The sequence below is a fragment of the Temnothorax longispinosus genome, chromosome 11 (assembly GCF_030848805.1).
Source record: "Temnothorax longispinosus isolate EJ_2023e chromosome 11, Tlon_JGU_v1, whole genome shotgun sequence".
Taxonomy (NCBI): Eukaryota; Metazoa; Arthropoda; class Insecta; order Hymenoptera; family Formicidae; genus Temnothorax; species Temnothorax longispinosus.
The window spans coordinates 16898137-16910610 of NC_092368.1; the positions used below are offsets into that span (position 1 = coordinate 16898137).

The window sequence follows — 12474 nt, forward strand, 5'->3', positions numbered from 1 at the left end:
ATTTAATTAGGTTTAATTTAATTTTATCTTATTTGAACTTCGAATATGTAAAGAATTATAATATAGAATAAAATGAGAAACGTGAAAAATACATATATTTGAAAAAAAATCATAAAAAGATTTATCCAAGAAAACAAAGATAGTTAAAATACTTATCAAATACAATAAAAATAAATAATTAAATGACGTAATTACCCATGTTAATAAATCTAATTTATTATTTGCAATATTAATTATATATAGTGCGTTAATATAATCGCATTTGCCAAACGGTGCAATATATGATCTAGGATCAATATTTTACATTAAGTGAAAGAAATGCAAACGGATTTGCTTGCTTTCAACCGCGATTGCCCGACTTTCGCGTTCGATTTTTCCATGGTTCCGTATTGCCGAGCGAATAATCATGAAAGTAGTGATCGCGCGAGAATAGGCAAAGTAAGACATACGCTGCGCACATTCGCAGGCCTACTTTCCCGCAACAAGAGTAAAGGCGAGTCCAAACGATACGTCCTCGTTCTCGTCGACATCGCCGCCCTAGCCGCCCAGGCGACTAGCTTCGTCCTTTGGCCCTTCTTAGACAGCTCGAGACGATCCTTATGGCTGATTCCTGTTGCACTACTTCTCGTCTCCTGCGGCTGGTGGGAAAATTACGTCTCCACGCAGAGCCGGATTAGTGAGTTTCTGCTCCTTTCAGGACCCAAAATCTTTTTATTTCAAATTAAAATTGAATAGTAGAAGAAATAAAACAAGCTTCTTCATCTTTTTTTTCAGAATACTTAGCTTGTTTAATGGATTAAATAATTAATTACATATTTTCCTATGTGTTTCGATGGTAATTTTATTCATGTTTGAATTAATTACAATTTTGAATTAATTAATTAATTCATTAAACTCACGTTATCGTGGTTGACTCAAAACGATTTTACATATCTTCCTTTTTATTTTATTTTTTCCATTTTCTTCCCTCAGGTTTAATCAGATCTCTCGGCAGAGTAAAAAAGGAGATGCGACTGACGCGTTATTTCACCTATATGCTGGTGTCTGTCTGGAAGATTGTAGCGTTCTTCATCAGCTCGATATTGATACTATATATCAAAGGGGAAAATGTCGGGCATCTCTTTACCATGTTTAGCAGCGCCTTCGGTGACCACAAAATTACAGTCACGTCTATCAAGTCGATAACTAGCGGGAGTTTGCCCGATCTCTCGGAGATTCTGACGGGCGACATCACCGAGGTCGTCAACGCCGACTTCAACACGCCCATCTACGTTCTCCTGCTGCAGATCGCCGGCGCTTACTTCGCCTACGTGTTTGGTAAGCGAATAGCGCGTATTGAAACTAACTTGGAGAATGATTTAAGAATAATACTCATGAAAATAAATAACAATCAAACTTGCGGTATATTATTAATCATAGCTCTTGTAAAATAAGATATAGGTATACATATGTTGACTATCCTGGAGAGGGGTATTTTTAATTAACTAAGAGATTCTCAGTTGAATTCTCAATTTAAGATACCTTCTAATTAGTTAATTTTTAATATTATTTTGTCATTCGTAGGCAAATTCGCATGCAAGATCCTGATTCAAGGCTTTAGCTACGCGTTCCCGGTGAATCTCACGATACCGGTGTCGATCTCGTTGCTGATCGCCGCGTGCGGTCTCCGCAACAGTGATCCATGCTTCTTTCACGGTACCATACCGGATTACTTGTTTTACGAGTCGCCGCTGCCTAATTTCCTCAACGAATTCGTGTCGAAGCAGTATGCCTGGGTATGGTTGCTGTGGCTGTTGTCGCAGACCTGGATCACCCTACACATTTGGACGCCGAAATGCGAGCGTCTTGCGGCCACGGAGAAGCTCTTCGTCGTGCCAATGTACAACTCTCTGCTGATCGACCAGTCGATGGGCCTTAACCGGAGAAGGGACGATCAGCCGGAAGTCAAAGTCGAAGTAAGTATCTTCAGAGTCAGACGGCTTTCAATATAATAATGCAAAATAAAATAATGTTAATATTAACTTGTTAACTTCTCAAATCCTAAAATAATTGATTACCCTAAATAAAAATATGAAAACATTATTACTCTGAGAGAATATATTGGTTCTTAAATTAATCGACATCGGATCGATCGATAGGATCTGGCGGAAATAGAAAAGGAGAAGGGTGATGGCGACTATGAGACAATCTACGAACAGACGGACGGATCGACCACACCTCCGTCCGCGGTGAAGAGCAGCGATCATGTAACCAGGATTTACGCTTGCGCTACCATGTGGCATGAGAACAAGGAAGAAATGATGGAATTCCTGAAGAGTATTCTGCGCCTGGACGAGGACCAGAGCGCGCGGCGTGTCGCTCAGAAATATCTCAAGGTCGTCGATCCCGACTATTACGAATTCGAAAGTGAGTAACGTTGGAATTAGCAGCCTAGTAAATATATATATATACATATATTGTTCGTTGCTTTGTATAACACGAGAATGTATTCCTCCAGCTCACATATTCTTCGACGACGCGTTTGAATTGGCCGATCACGACGAAAACGAGTCGCAGGTGAACAGATTCGTGAAATTGCTGGTCGGCACGCTGGACGAGGCCGCATCGGATGTGCACAAAACGAGGATGCACGTAAGAGCGCCTAAAAAGTATCCGACTCCGTATGGTGGACGATTGGTTTGGACTCTTCCCGGAAAGACGAAGATGATCGCCCATCTAAAAGACAAGAGCAAGATCCGACACAGGAAGCGATGGAGTCAGGTATCATCCGTTCAGAATAAAAATTTAACTTCAGAAGAAGGAATCTAATCTTTTAACGAAATCAATTACACGTAAGTCGTTTTATTAAAAGTGTTAGAGATTGTTTCGTAAACGGATATTCAATTCTCAACTAGGTAATGTACATGTATTATCTGCTGGGACATCGGCTAATGGAATTACCGATCAGCGTCGATCGCAAGGAGGTCATCGCCGAGAATACGTTTTTGTTAACGCTCGACGGCGATATTGACTTTCAACCAGCGGCAGTGAAGCTTCTCGTGGATCTGATGAAGAAGAATAAGAACCTAGGCGCCGCCTGCGGTCGTATTCATCCAGTTGGTTCTGGTAAGTCGTGCCAGCGATTTAACGTTGCTGGTCGCGATCGTAATCAAATCGTACCAAATAACGATAGATGCGATTACATACTTTTTAATAAGTAAAAAAAAGATTGTATTGCATGTATTTATCTAAATATCGCATCGATTACAAACGTTTCGCAAATGTTCCAGGACCCATGGTGTGGTATCAGATGTTCGAATACGCGATCGGTCACTGGCTGCAGAAGGCCACCGAGCACATGATCGGCTGCGTACTCTGCAGTCCCGGATGTTTCTCGCTGTTTCGCGGCAAAGCACTGATGGATGACAACGTGATGAAGAAGTACACGACCAAGTCCGACGAGGCAAGGCACTACGTGCAGTACGATCAGGGAGAGGACCGTTGGCTGTGCACGTTGCTATTGCAACGAGGATACAGGGTACGCACCGATTTCGCTATCACTAATGACCGTTTTATTCTAGCTGACATTATTACATTTGATTCATTGCATTATAATTGATTTATTATTAATACTTTGTTTTTACGAAAATTTTTATTATATTAATGTAATTGTTTTATTTAAAATTATTTTTAATTTTTTACGTTGCACTGTAGGTAGAATATTCCGCAGCGAGCGACGCTTATACCCACGCACCGGAAGGATTTAACGAGTTCTATAACCAACGGCGCCGTTGGGTACCCTCCACCATTGCCAATATTATGGATCTGCTAATGGACGCGAAACGCACGATTAAAATCAACGACAATATCTCGCTGCCTTACATCTCGTATCAAATCCTACTGATGGGCAAGTGCTTCTCTCAATCCACTCAGAAAATTGATTGAATTATAGCATCTTAGATTTGATTTCATGATTAAAAACAAGATTAGATTATAATTAAATTAGCATAAAATAAAATTATATATATATATAATAATTTAACGTATCAAATTATTGGAATATTTCAATTTTTATATATCTTTTTACTTTGATTAAAACAGGTGGTACGATTCTGGGACCCGGCACGATCTTTCTCATGTTGGTGGGTGCCTTTGTGGCGGCTTTCAAAATTGACAACTGGACTAGCTTCTACTACAACATCATTCCCATTTTGCTCTTCATGATCGTCTGTTTCACGTGCAAATCGAACATACAGGTAAGTATCTCTCTGTTGATTCGTCGCGTCTGTGTTTGATTCGTGCGTATCCGCTTTTTTTCGCGCATTGTGATCGTCTTTCGCTCGCGGAATTCACTTTCATCAGAACCAGAATTCTTAATTATAATATTGTGTGATAATATCGCAATAATATGTATCGTCACGCGACGTCGATTCATTTTTCGCACAATGTTCGCGACTTCCGATGTAGTACTAGAATCCGTCCTGAAGATCTCTTGAAACGTGGGCCAGGAAGAAATTAAGAGTGGATGGTTTTCAGCTTTTATGCGCTCAGATCCTGTCGACGGCGTATGCGATGATCATGATGGCGGTGATCGTAGGTACTGCCCTACAGCTCGGCGAGGACGGCATAGGCTCGCCCTCGGCGATCTTCCTAATATCATTGTCGAGTTCATTCTTCATAGCAGCCTGTCTACATCCTCAAGAATTCTGGTGTATCGTGCCTGGCATCATATACTTGTTGTCCATTCCGTCCATGTACTTGCTCCTCATATTGTACTCCATCATCAATCTTAATGTTGTGTCCTGGGGCACCAGGGAGGTCCAAACGAAAAAAACTAAGAAGGTTCGTCAGGGTCGATCATTTTTTTAAATTTATTTTTCATTTTTAGCACTGGTGTAATTAAATGCAAGTGTATCTCAGGTAAACAGGGCTTTGAAAAGGTGAAGGTTTAGGCTGTTGGATCCCGCTTTATCATTTCGATATTTTTTCCTGAGATGTAACAACGGCGCCGTTACAAAAGATATTTAATGTCTCATATCTCAAATTCTTTTTTGCTAAAATCATAATTTACTGTGCAAAGTAACTTTTTTGTAAATAAAAATAACATTTTTATTTGTTTGCCAAATAAATTGAACGTATTATCTCGTGTATTTAATCGCGTGTATTGAAACAACTTGAACGTTCTCCAGTGTACGAACCGGATAAGGCTGCGCTTCGGAGATAGGGGGAATAATCCTGTCGAAATTCCTTCGATCAAACGATCTCACAATCATTCGCTTCGTCGTAAGAGTCCATCGCACTTCAGCTTCAGCTTTGTTTAACTCAGAACAGAAGGCGACTTAACGTATACATGAAAGTTGGCGGTTCTTGATGACAGGTGATAGTAGCTGCCGTGATCAGTACCATGTACGCGATCATGATGACCGCGGTGATCGTCGCGGTCGCGATAAACATCGTGAAAGATACCGTAATGTCGCCGAGCGCGTGGTTCATGTTCCTCGTGGTGGGCGAGTTCGTGATAGCGGGTCTCCTGCATCCCTACGAGATCAATTGCCTACTGCACGGTCTGATCTATTATCTAGCGGTGCCCTCGATGTATGTGCTACTAATCATATACTCACTCTGCAATCTCAATAACATCTCATGGGGCACGCGGGAAATTAAGATGAAGAAGAGCTGCGCGGTAATTAATCTCACTTACTTTACTAACTCCAACTAAAATCTAGTCGAGATACTCCGGCAAATGCTCGGCTTTTGCAGCTTTGTTAACATATACAAAAATATTTTATACTTTTCAATTAACCCGTCGATGAACACGTCGAGAATTAAGATTCTTTAGAAATTTATTTAATCGGTCTCCAAAGAGAATTAAGAAATAAAAGAAATCAAAAGCTTTTAGAATTTTGTTAATGTGAAAAAATTAATTTTAATAATTTGTGTAGTTGGTTTTATTTCAATTAGAATTAATAATAGTAAATTATAAAAATATCAGATAATCTATATGTTATATAGATTAAATTAAAAGATTATATATAGATTAAATGTAACGTTAAATGTATAATATTGTATATTTATAAGTTCTAAAAAAGATTATTTATTACTAAAATCATTCCGTTCATAATAAAAGTTTTTTCATAAAAGCTGTTAGAAGGTCGTCGCTTTGGTCTATTAATATTCTGTCTGTATTATATGACTTATTTAATTAACTTAAACTCACATTATTTAATGAGGAACACATGGCAAATGAGGATCGTGTTTTTGCGCGTTCATCACAATCGTTGATACGATTCAGGAACTCGAGCAAGAGAAGAGGGAGGCGGAGGAGGCAAAGCGCAAGGCCAAACAGAAATCCCTGCTGGGCTTTCTGCAAAACGGTGCCGGCACCAATGACGATGATCAGGGATCTATCGAGATATCGCTGGCCGGTTTGTTCAAATGCTTGCTGTGCACCCATGGCAAGCCGTCTTCCGAGAAGCAACAGCTCGTGGCGATCGCCGAGTCGCTCGAGCAGCTCGGTAAAAGGCTTGAGACCATCGAAAGGTAGGAAAGCAACGTGTAATAATATCCGGGGTGACGAAAGATTATTGCGAACTGTTATAGATCAAGAGTAAGAATTCCTTACAATTAAAGAGATCTCACAAAAATGTGAGACACTCCGATTTACGAAGCGAAAAAGTTTCTGAATTATGCGAGTAACGTTATGGAAAAGTAGATCGCTAAAAACGTCAGTTTTCTGTGAAAAGTAGATGACAGATATTTTCTTCTGTTATTTATATAAAAGAAGCGCAGTCAATCAGATCAATTAAAAAAAAAAAAAGATTAATTTCTCTTACTTACAGAGCGGTGGATCCTCACAGTCACGCTTCCGGACGAAGAAGAGCCTCTTCCGTGGGTTCGCGCACCGCCGATCACCTGGGTGCCATCGGCGAGGATCCCGAGGACGACGAAGGCAGCGAGACGGAGACGGTGACCAGTCAGAATACCGAAGGTCATCGCGACGGCAGTAACTTCCTCACGCGACCGTACTGGTTGAACGATGACGGTCTGAAGAAGGGAGAGGTGGACGTGTTATCGATGCAGGAAGAGCATTTCTGGAAGGACCTGCTGGAGAAGTATCTCTACCCGATCGACGAGGACAAAGCGGAGAAGGTAACATGTCGAAACGTTGGAACTTTATTCAATTCTCTCTGGAAAAAAGAAAAATTTATTACAGTTTATTTTATAAGATTCGGTTTTTTTCTTTATTTCGGGGATTCTCATTCAATTTTTACCAGTCACGTTTTTTTTACATCGTTAAGCGTCACAAAATGTTTTACTTTGTACTTCAACTTAAAATTCTATACAGAAAATTTTTTACAGAGAAATATTAACTAATTATTAACATAATTAATGTAAATTAATTTGATACAATGGAATAAAATGTCGGAATCAGAACATTTTGCACGATACAATCCGCACAATACGTCTTTGTCGCTGCAAGTGTCGATCAAGGATGAAGAAACAAAAATTACTTTTGTCAAGTATTTATATTTGTACTTTAATCAACTTGTTTCAACATTACTTCCTGTTAGATGAAAGAAATGATCATTAAGAAATGATCATTATTGTTGAGAAATCAAAATCTGAAAAAATCTATCCTCCGCTTTTGATCTCGCAGCTAAATAATAAACAATTAAATTGAAAATTGAAGAAAATCGTCCTTTGACTAAGAATGATTAAATTAAAAAAGAGAGAATTCTTGATGCAATAAAAAATAATTTTATACAAATAAAAATTGGGAAGAATTACCGATGACTAAAATTTAAATAAAATTGGATCAAAGATTGAAGGCTTGTTCCTCGAAGCAAAGTAATTTTTATGTTTTGCAGAAAGTATATATTACTTACGCGCATTTTTCATATATTCCAATTAATATACCCCATGCTGCCCCAATCAGGCACGAGTCGCCAAAGATTTAAAGGACCTACGCGACCAGAGCGTCTTTGCGTTTTTTATGATGAATGCCCTCTTCGTCCTGATCGTCTTTCTGCTGCAATTGAACAAAGACTTGTTGCACATCAAGTGGCCATTCGGCATCAAGACGAACGTCACGTATGACCATACTACCATGGAGGTAAAACTAGCTCCGTCGGCGCCTCGCATCCTCGATCATGGATTTATCTCGAGCAAAACGTTAACGATAAACTTGTACTCCAATTTGTGCGCGTTAAATTTACGAGAATAAACGCGCAATAAAATTGACGGATCGTTAACCGAGATAACGAAAGATCGACGGATCGATGGACCGATCGACGGAGCTTTCTTATACTTACTATTCTAATCTTGTGTCGTCTCTTTTTTTCTGTTTCTCTCGCATTTACCACGCGCACGCAACAGGCCCGCATCGCCGCCGATCTTATCGAGCTACGCAACAAGAGCGTGTTCGCGTTTCTAATGTTCAATGCGTTGTTCGTTCTGATCGTATTCTTGCTACAGCTGAACAAGGATCAGCTGCACGTTGTCTGGCCGCTCGGTGTCAAGACCAACATCACCTACGTCGAGGAGACCTCGGAGGTATCCGATGATCAAACATCAGGGGGAAAGGATTAAATCGGTGCCATGGTGGTGTCCTACACACGGTGTCTCGTTAAAATCGCTCTCGATGCGTCTGGATGCTCATCTCTAGAAGTTTCCATTTATTATTATTATTATAAATCTTTCAAATAAGACTTGGCAAAATTATCAAATACTTGATAAGGGAATTAACAAAAATTAATAAAAATGGGAATAATGATAATCAGAGTTTGTTAAAAATTACGACGCTAAAGTTTCCTCGAATCTTTAACGATTCTTTACTTTGAATTTTTAACTTTTAGAAATTTGAGTTCTCAGACTTTTAATATTCCACAAAATTTCGAAACCAGTTTATCAAATTATCCGAGCACCCGAATGCGTCGGGGGCGAGCAGCACTTCGGTGATGACATTGCAACTGATTCAATATGTACATATGTTTTTATGTCATTAACCCAACTGGTTCGTTCGACAGCACGTGGATGGTCTCTGATTAATATTCTCACGCACAGGTACCTCACCCTCACCCTGGGTCGAATGGAATGGAATAAAATGGCGTGGGAGAGGATTTTTAGTGACCCTGACTATATATAGGAATAACCAGAGATTAATGTCACAATAACATTCTCCCATTTGCTCCTTTTTACCAAAATTAGACAAGATCGATTTATGACATGAAATTAAGCCTTATTAATTTGATTACATAATCGATGTAAAAGTAGAGACGAATGTCGAGAGACCTGTTTCTCGAAAGACTTGAAGCTAATAATTTTTGGGCAACAAAAACAATTTTTTAATTTTAATTTTCTCATTCTACGTGATACCTAAAAATTATTAGTGTTATTATAAAAACTATTATCACGTGAAAATTGTTACTATTATTAAAATTAGTATTTTTCTAATCAAAATTAAAAATTTTTAATTATTAAAACTAATATTATTCTATAATTAAAATTGCTATTAAAAAATTAACTGAATAATACTGAAGAGAATATATCTGTCTCTCGACATGAGAATCTTGGGATCGCGAACTCTCAGATCTGAGGCTGTATAGATTCCTGGAGATCTGTGGATCCTCGGAGAGAGAGAGATCTGCGTCTCTTCTCTCTTTTGTTGTGTCTAACTTTGACCATGCACCATTATTGCCAGCTGTGGCAACGGACGAGCACCACTAACGTACATAACGCGATAATTGCTTTCAGTGTCTTCTCATCGGGAGTTCAACCGAACTCGTATCGAACTCGTTATCTCATAAGCGTGTGTAAATATCTTATGTATGTTTGTCATAAGTGTGTTAATCTTAACACGCACGAAAGTCACCGAATCTTAACATCTAATGACCTATCCTTTTATACTCAATTGTTTTTAATTAATGCACATACTTACGAAGGAATGATTATTATCGATGGCGATCGATCGAATTATAATTCTTTATTGAATGTAACTTGAAATGAAATTTCTATGAACGCGAGAAAATAATTCGAAATATCAAATCTAAGAATAACTTAAATTTAACTTATTATATACTTTAACGATTCAATGATTCAATAACAATTTACATTAACTGATTTTGATCATTTCTATCATTTTTTAAATTAAATTAAGTAGACAGAGGTCCACTCTGTTTAGATTTCGGTCGCTATCGCGAGCGTTGCTTCCTAAAATAACATTATGTCGCGTATCGTAACGCATTCTACACACGCCGCGATTTTGCAGGTGCACATCACGAAGGAGTACTTGCAACTCGAGCCGATCGGTCTTGTGTTCGTCTTCTTCTTCGCGCTGATATTGGTCATACAATTCACCGCGATGCTGTTCCACCGATTCGGCACCCTGGCCCACATTCTGGCCAGCACCAGTTTAGACTGTTGCAAGAAGGTGCGCGCATACGTCTCTCTCTTATACAATTATACCTATCTTGTCGAATTGTTGTGCAAAATGTTGGTCGTTTTAATCACTTGGACAAATACACGACGGACTTTTTGCTACAACAACTTGATCCGTCTGAGCTGTTTCACGTCAACGCTCAATGATCTTCGCAGACGAAGGATCTCTCCGAGGAAGCCCTGCTGTCGAAACACGCGGTCGACATAGTGAGAGATCTTCAGAGACTAGACGGGATAGAAGGTGACTACGAGGAGGGCAGCGGTAGCGGGCCCGGTAGACGAAAAACGATCAGAAATCTGGAAAAGAGTCGCAGGAAGACGCAGGCGATCAACACGCTCGACGTCGCCTTCAGGCAACGTTTCTTCAGCATGAACGAGGGCGCAGGTAAGGGAGAGACACAAAGTGTAGCCACGTAAGGTCTGCAAAACAAAGATAAAAAAAATAGGGCAGAAAGGAATTCCGAACGTATAATATTCGATATATCTTTAAAACTAAGTTTACTAAGCGATCGCTTTTCGTAATATCGAACGAAAAATCCCCAGGCCTGTCGAGGAACATGTCGACGCGACGCGAGGCGTTTAAGGCGTTCGAGGGTAGGCGCAACAGCATAATGGCGATGCGCCGGAAGTCGCAGATGCAGACCCTGGGCGCGAACAACATCTACGGCGTGGCGGGCAACCCCCTTGGGATCCAGGGCCGGCCGTCCCGCAGCAGTCAGATATCTGTCAAGGACGTGTTCGAGGGACACCCGGCTGCAACGTCGGCACTGTCGGCAGCGGGGCACGTGAACGCCGGCTACGAGGGCGACGACAGCCCCGGAAACAGTCTGCGGTTGCAGAATCTCGGTGGCACGCAGGTCACGTGGCGAGAAGCAAACTCCAACGTGTGACTGTGACGTGCGTTTCTCCCAACTCTTTGTTGCGCTTTGCGCTAGATTAATGAAGAATTTATTTATCGAAGAGCTCATTTTCGAATCGAATCTCTGTAACAGATGAGGGTTGTTTCGTCGAGATTACGTGAATCACTGCCACTTCTTGGTAAGTGCGCTGAAAACACAAGTCAAGGTGGTCAAGTTCTAACTATTCGGGAACGAGTTCTTCAAATCAACAGCTGATCGAGAAAATCCGTGCGGTTTTTAATACAAGTACCGTTACAATGTTTTAATATCTAGGACGCTCTGTTAATTGTAATTGTCATGAAATAATTTCTATAAATAGAAAAGAGAAAGAGCCGCACGCGAATTTAGCCAACGAAGCACGATCGCATTCTCTTCCACGTTTTCTTGCACACATTTTTCACACACTTTTTTCCTACTTTTATTTTAACTTTCCGCTCATCATTATTATTCGCACACACATTTTTGATTGCTCGAGATCCATAAAAAAAATACATCTTATATCGTAACAATTTTAACTGCGCTTTCTGCATACTTTTCTGCATTTTTGTCTTCCTTCTTCCAAATCTCGGAAATACAGATTAAAATATATCTCTTTTTTATATTTTATATTATATAGATACAAATGCAGAAAATATAACGTAACGCAGTTAAAAGAAACGGACCTAATTTTCGTATTGTCACCGCTGGCGCTAGATAAATCGGCGGTGACCGCGATGATTACGCTTACTCGCTCCGTTCTTTTTGCGTATGTGATAAGGCCGATATTTAAAGTAGAAACTCATGTATGGATGCGTAAATGCGTATGTATGTATGTAAATTGCACGTGCATATTTGAGGATTGTATGAAAATTGTATAAGTATAATGTAAGAGTATATAATAGTAAAAAAAACAGTAATAAAATAATAGTAACAATAATGCTCCAGAATTGCGAAAGATTTTGAATAAACTTTATTCAAACAAAATATTGTATCTTATTGTATATATGTATATATTACCTTTGTAATTATATTCTTCATATTTATTATATTATTATAAATTCATATATCGCATTTATTTACAATAATTTTATATATACAAGGTGTACAAGACTTACCATGTTGATGACGATTAATGTTATCACGGCAATCAGGATGATGTAAATTCGTCTTCTTCTGTTAA

The 12474-nt window shown here is 39.4% G+C and overlaps 1 protein-coding gene across 1 annotated transcript in view; it reads left to right on the plus strand.

Moving 5' to 3' along the window:
* Kkv (hyaluronan synthase-like protein kkv) overlaps positions 1 to 12403 on the plus strand; it is a 25403-nt gene extending 13000 nt beyond the window's left edge. Inside the window, exons 5-20 of the mRNA XM_071792911.1 lie at positions 467 to 676; positions 973 to 1317; positions 1564 to 1955; positions 2139 to 2406; positions 2498 to 2760; positions 2895 to 3105; positions 3270 to 3517; positions 3694 to 3886; positions 4081 to 4235; positions 4516 to 4821; positions 6272 to 6519; positions 6819 to 7128; positions 7916 to 8092; positions 10247 to 10408; positions 10573 to 10801; positions 10960 to 12403. Of these exons, the coding sequence (XP_071649012.1) occupies positions 467 to 676; positions 973 to 1317; positions 1564 to 1955; positions 2139 to 2406; positions 2498 to 2760; positions 2895 to 3105; positions 3270 to 3517; positions 3694 to 3886; positions 4081 to 4235; positions 4516 to 4821; positions 6272 to 6519; positions 6819 to 7128; positions 7916 to 8092; positions 10247 to 10408; positions 10573 to 10801; positions 10960 to 11306 (4064 nt within the window). The 3' untranslated portion in view covers positions 11307 to 12403. The remainder of the gene's footprint in view (positions 1 to 466; positions 677 to 972; positions 1318 to 1563; positions 1956 to 2138; positions 2407 to 2497; positions 2761 to 2894; positions 3106 to 3269; positions 3518 to 3693; positions 3887 to 4080; positions 4236 to 4515; positions 4822 to 6271; positions 6520 to 6818; positions 7129 to 7915; positions 8093 to 10246; positions 10409 to 10572; positions 10802 to 10959) is intronic.
* The last annotated feature ends 71 nt before the right edge of the window (positions 12404 to 12474 follow it).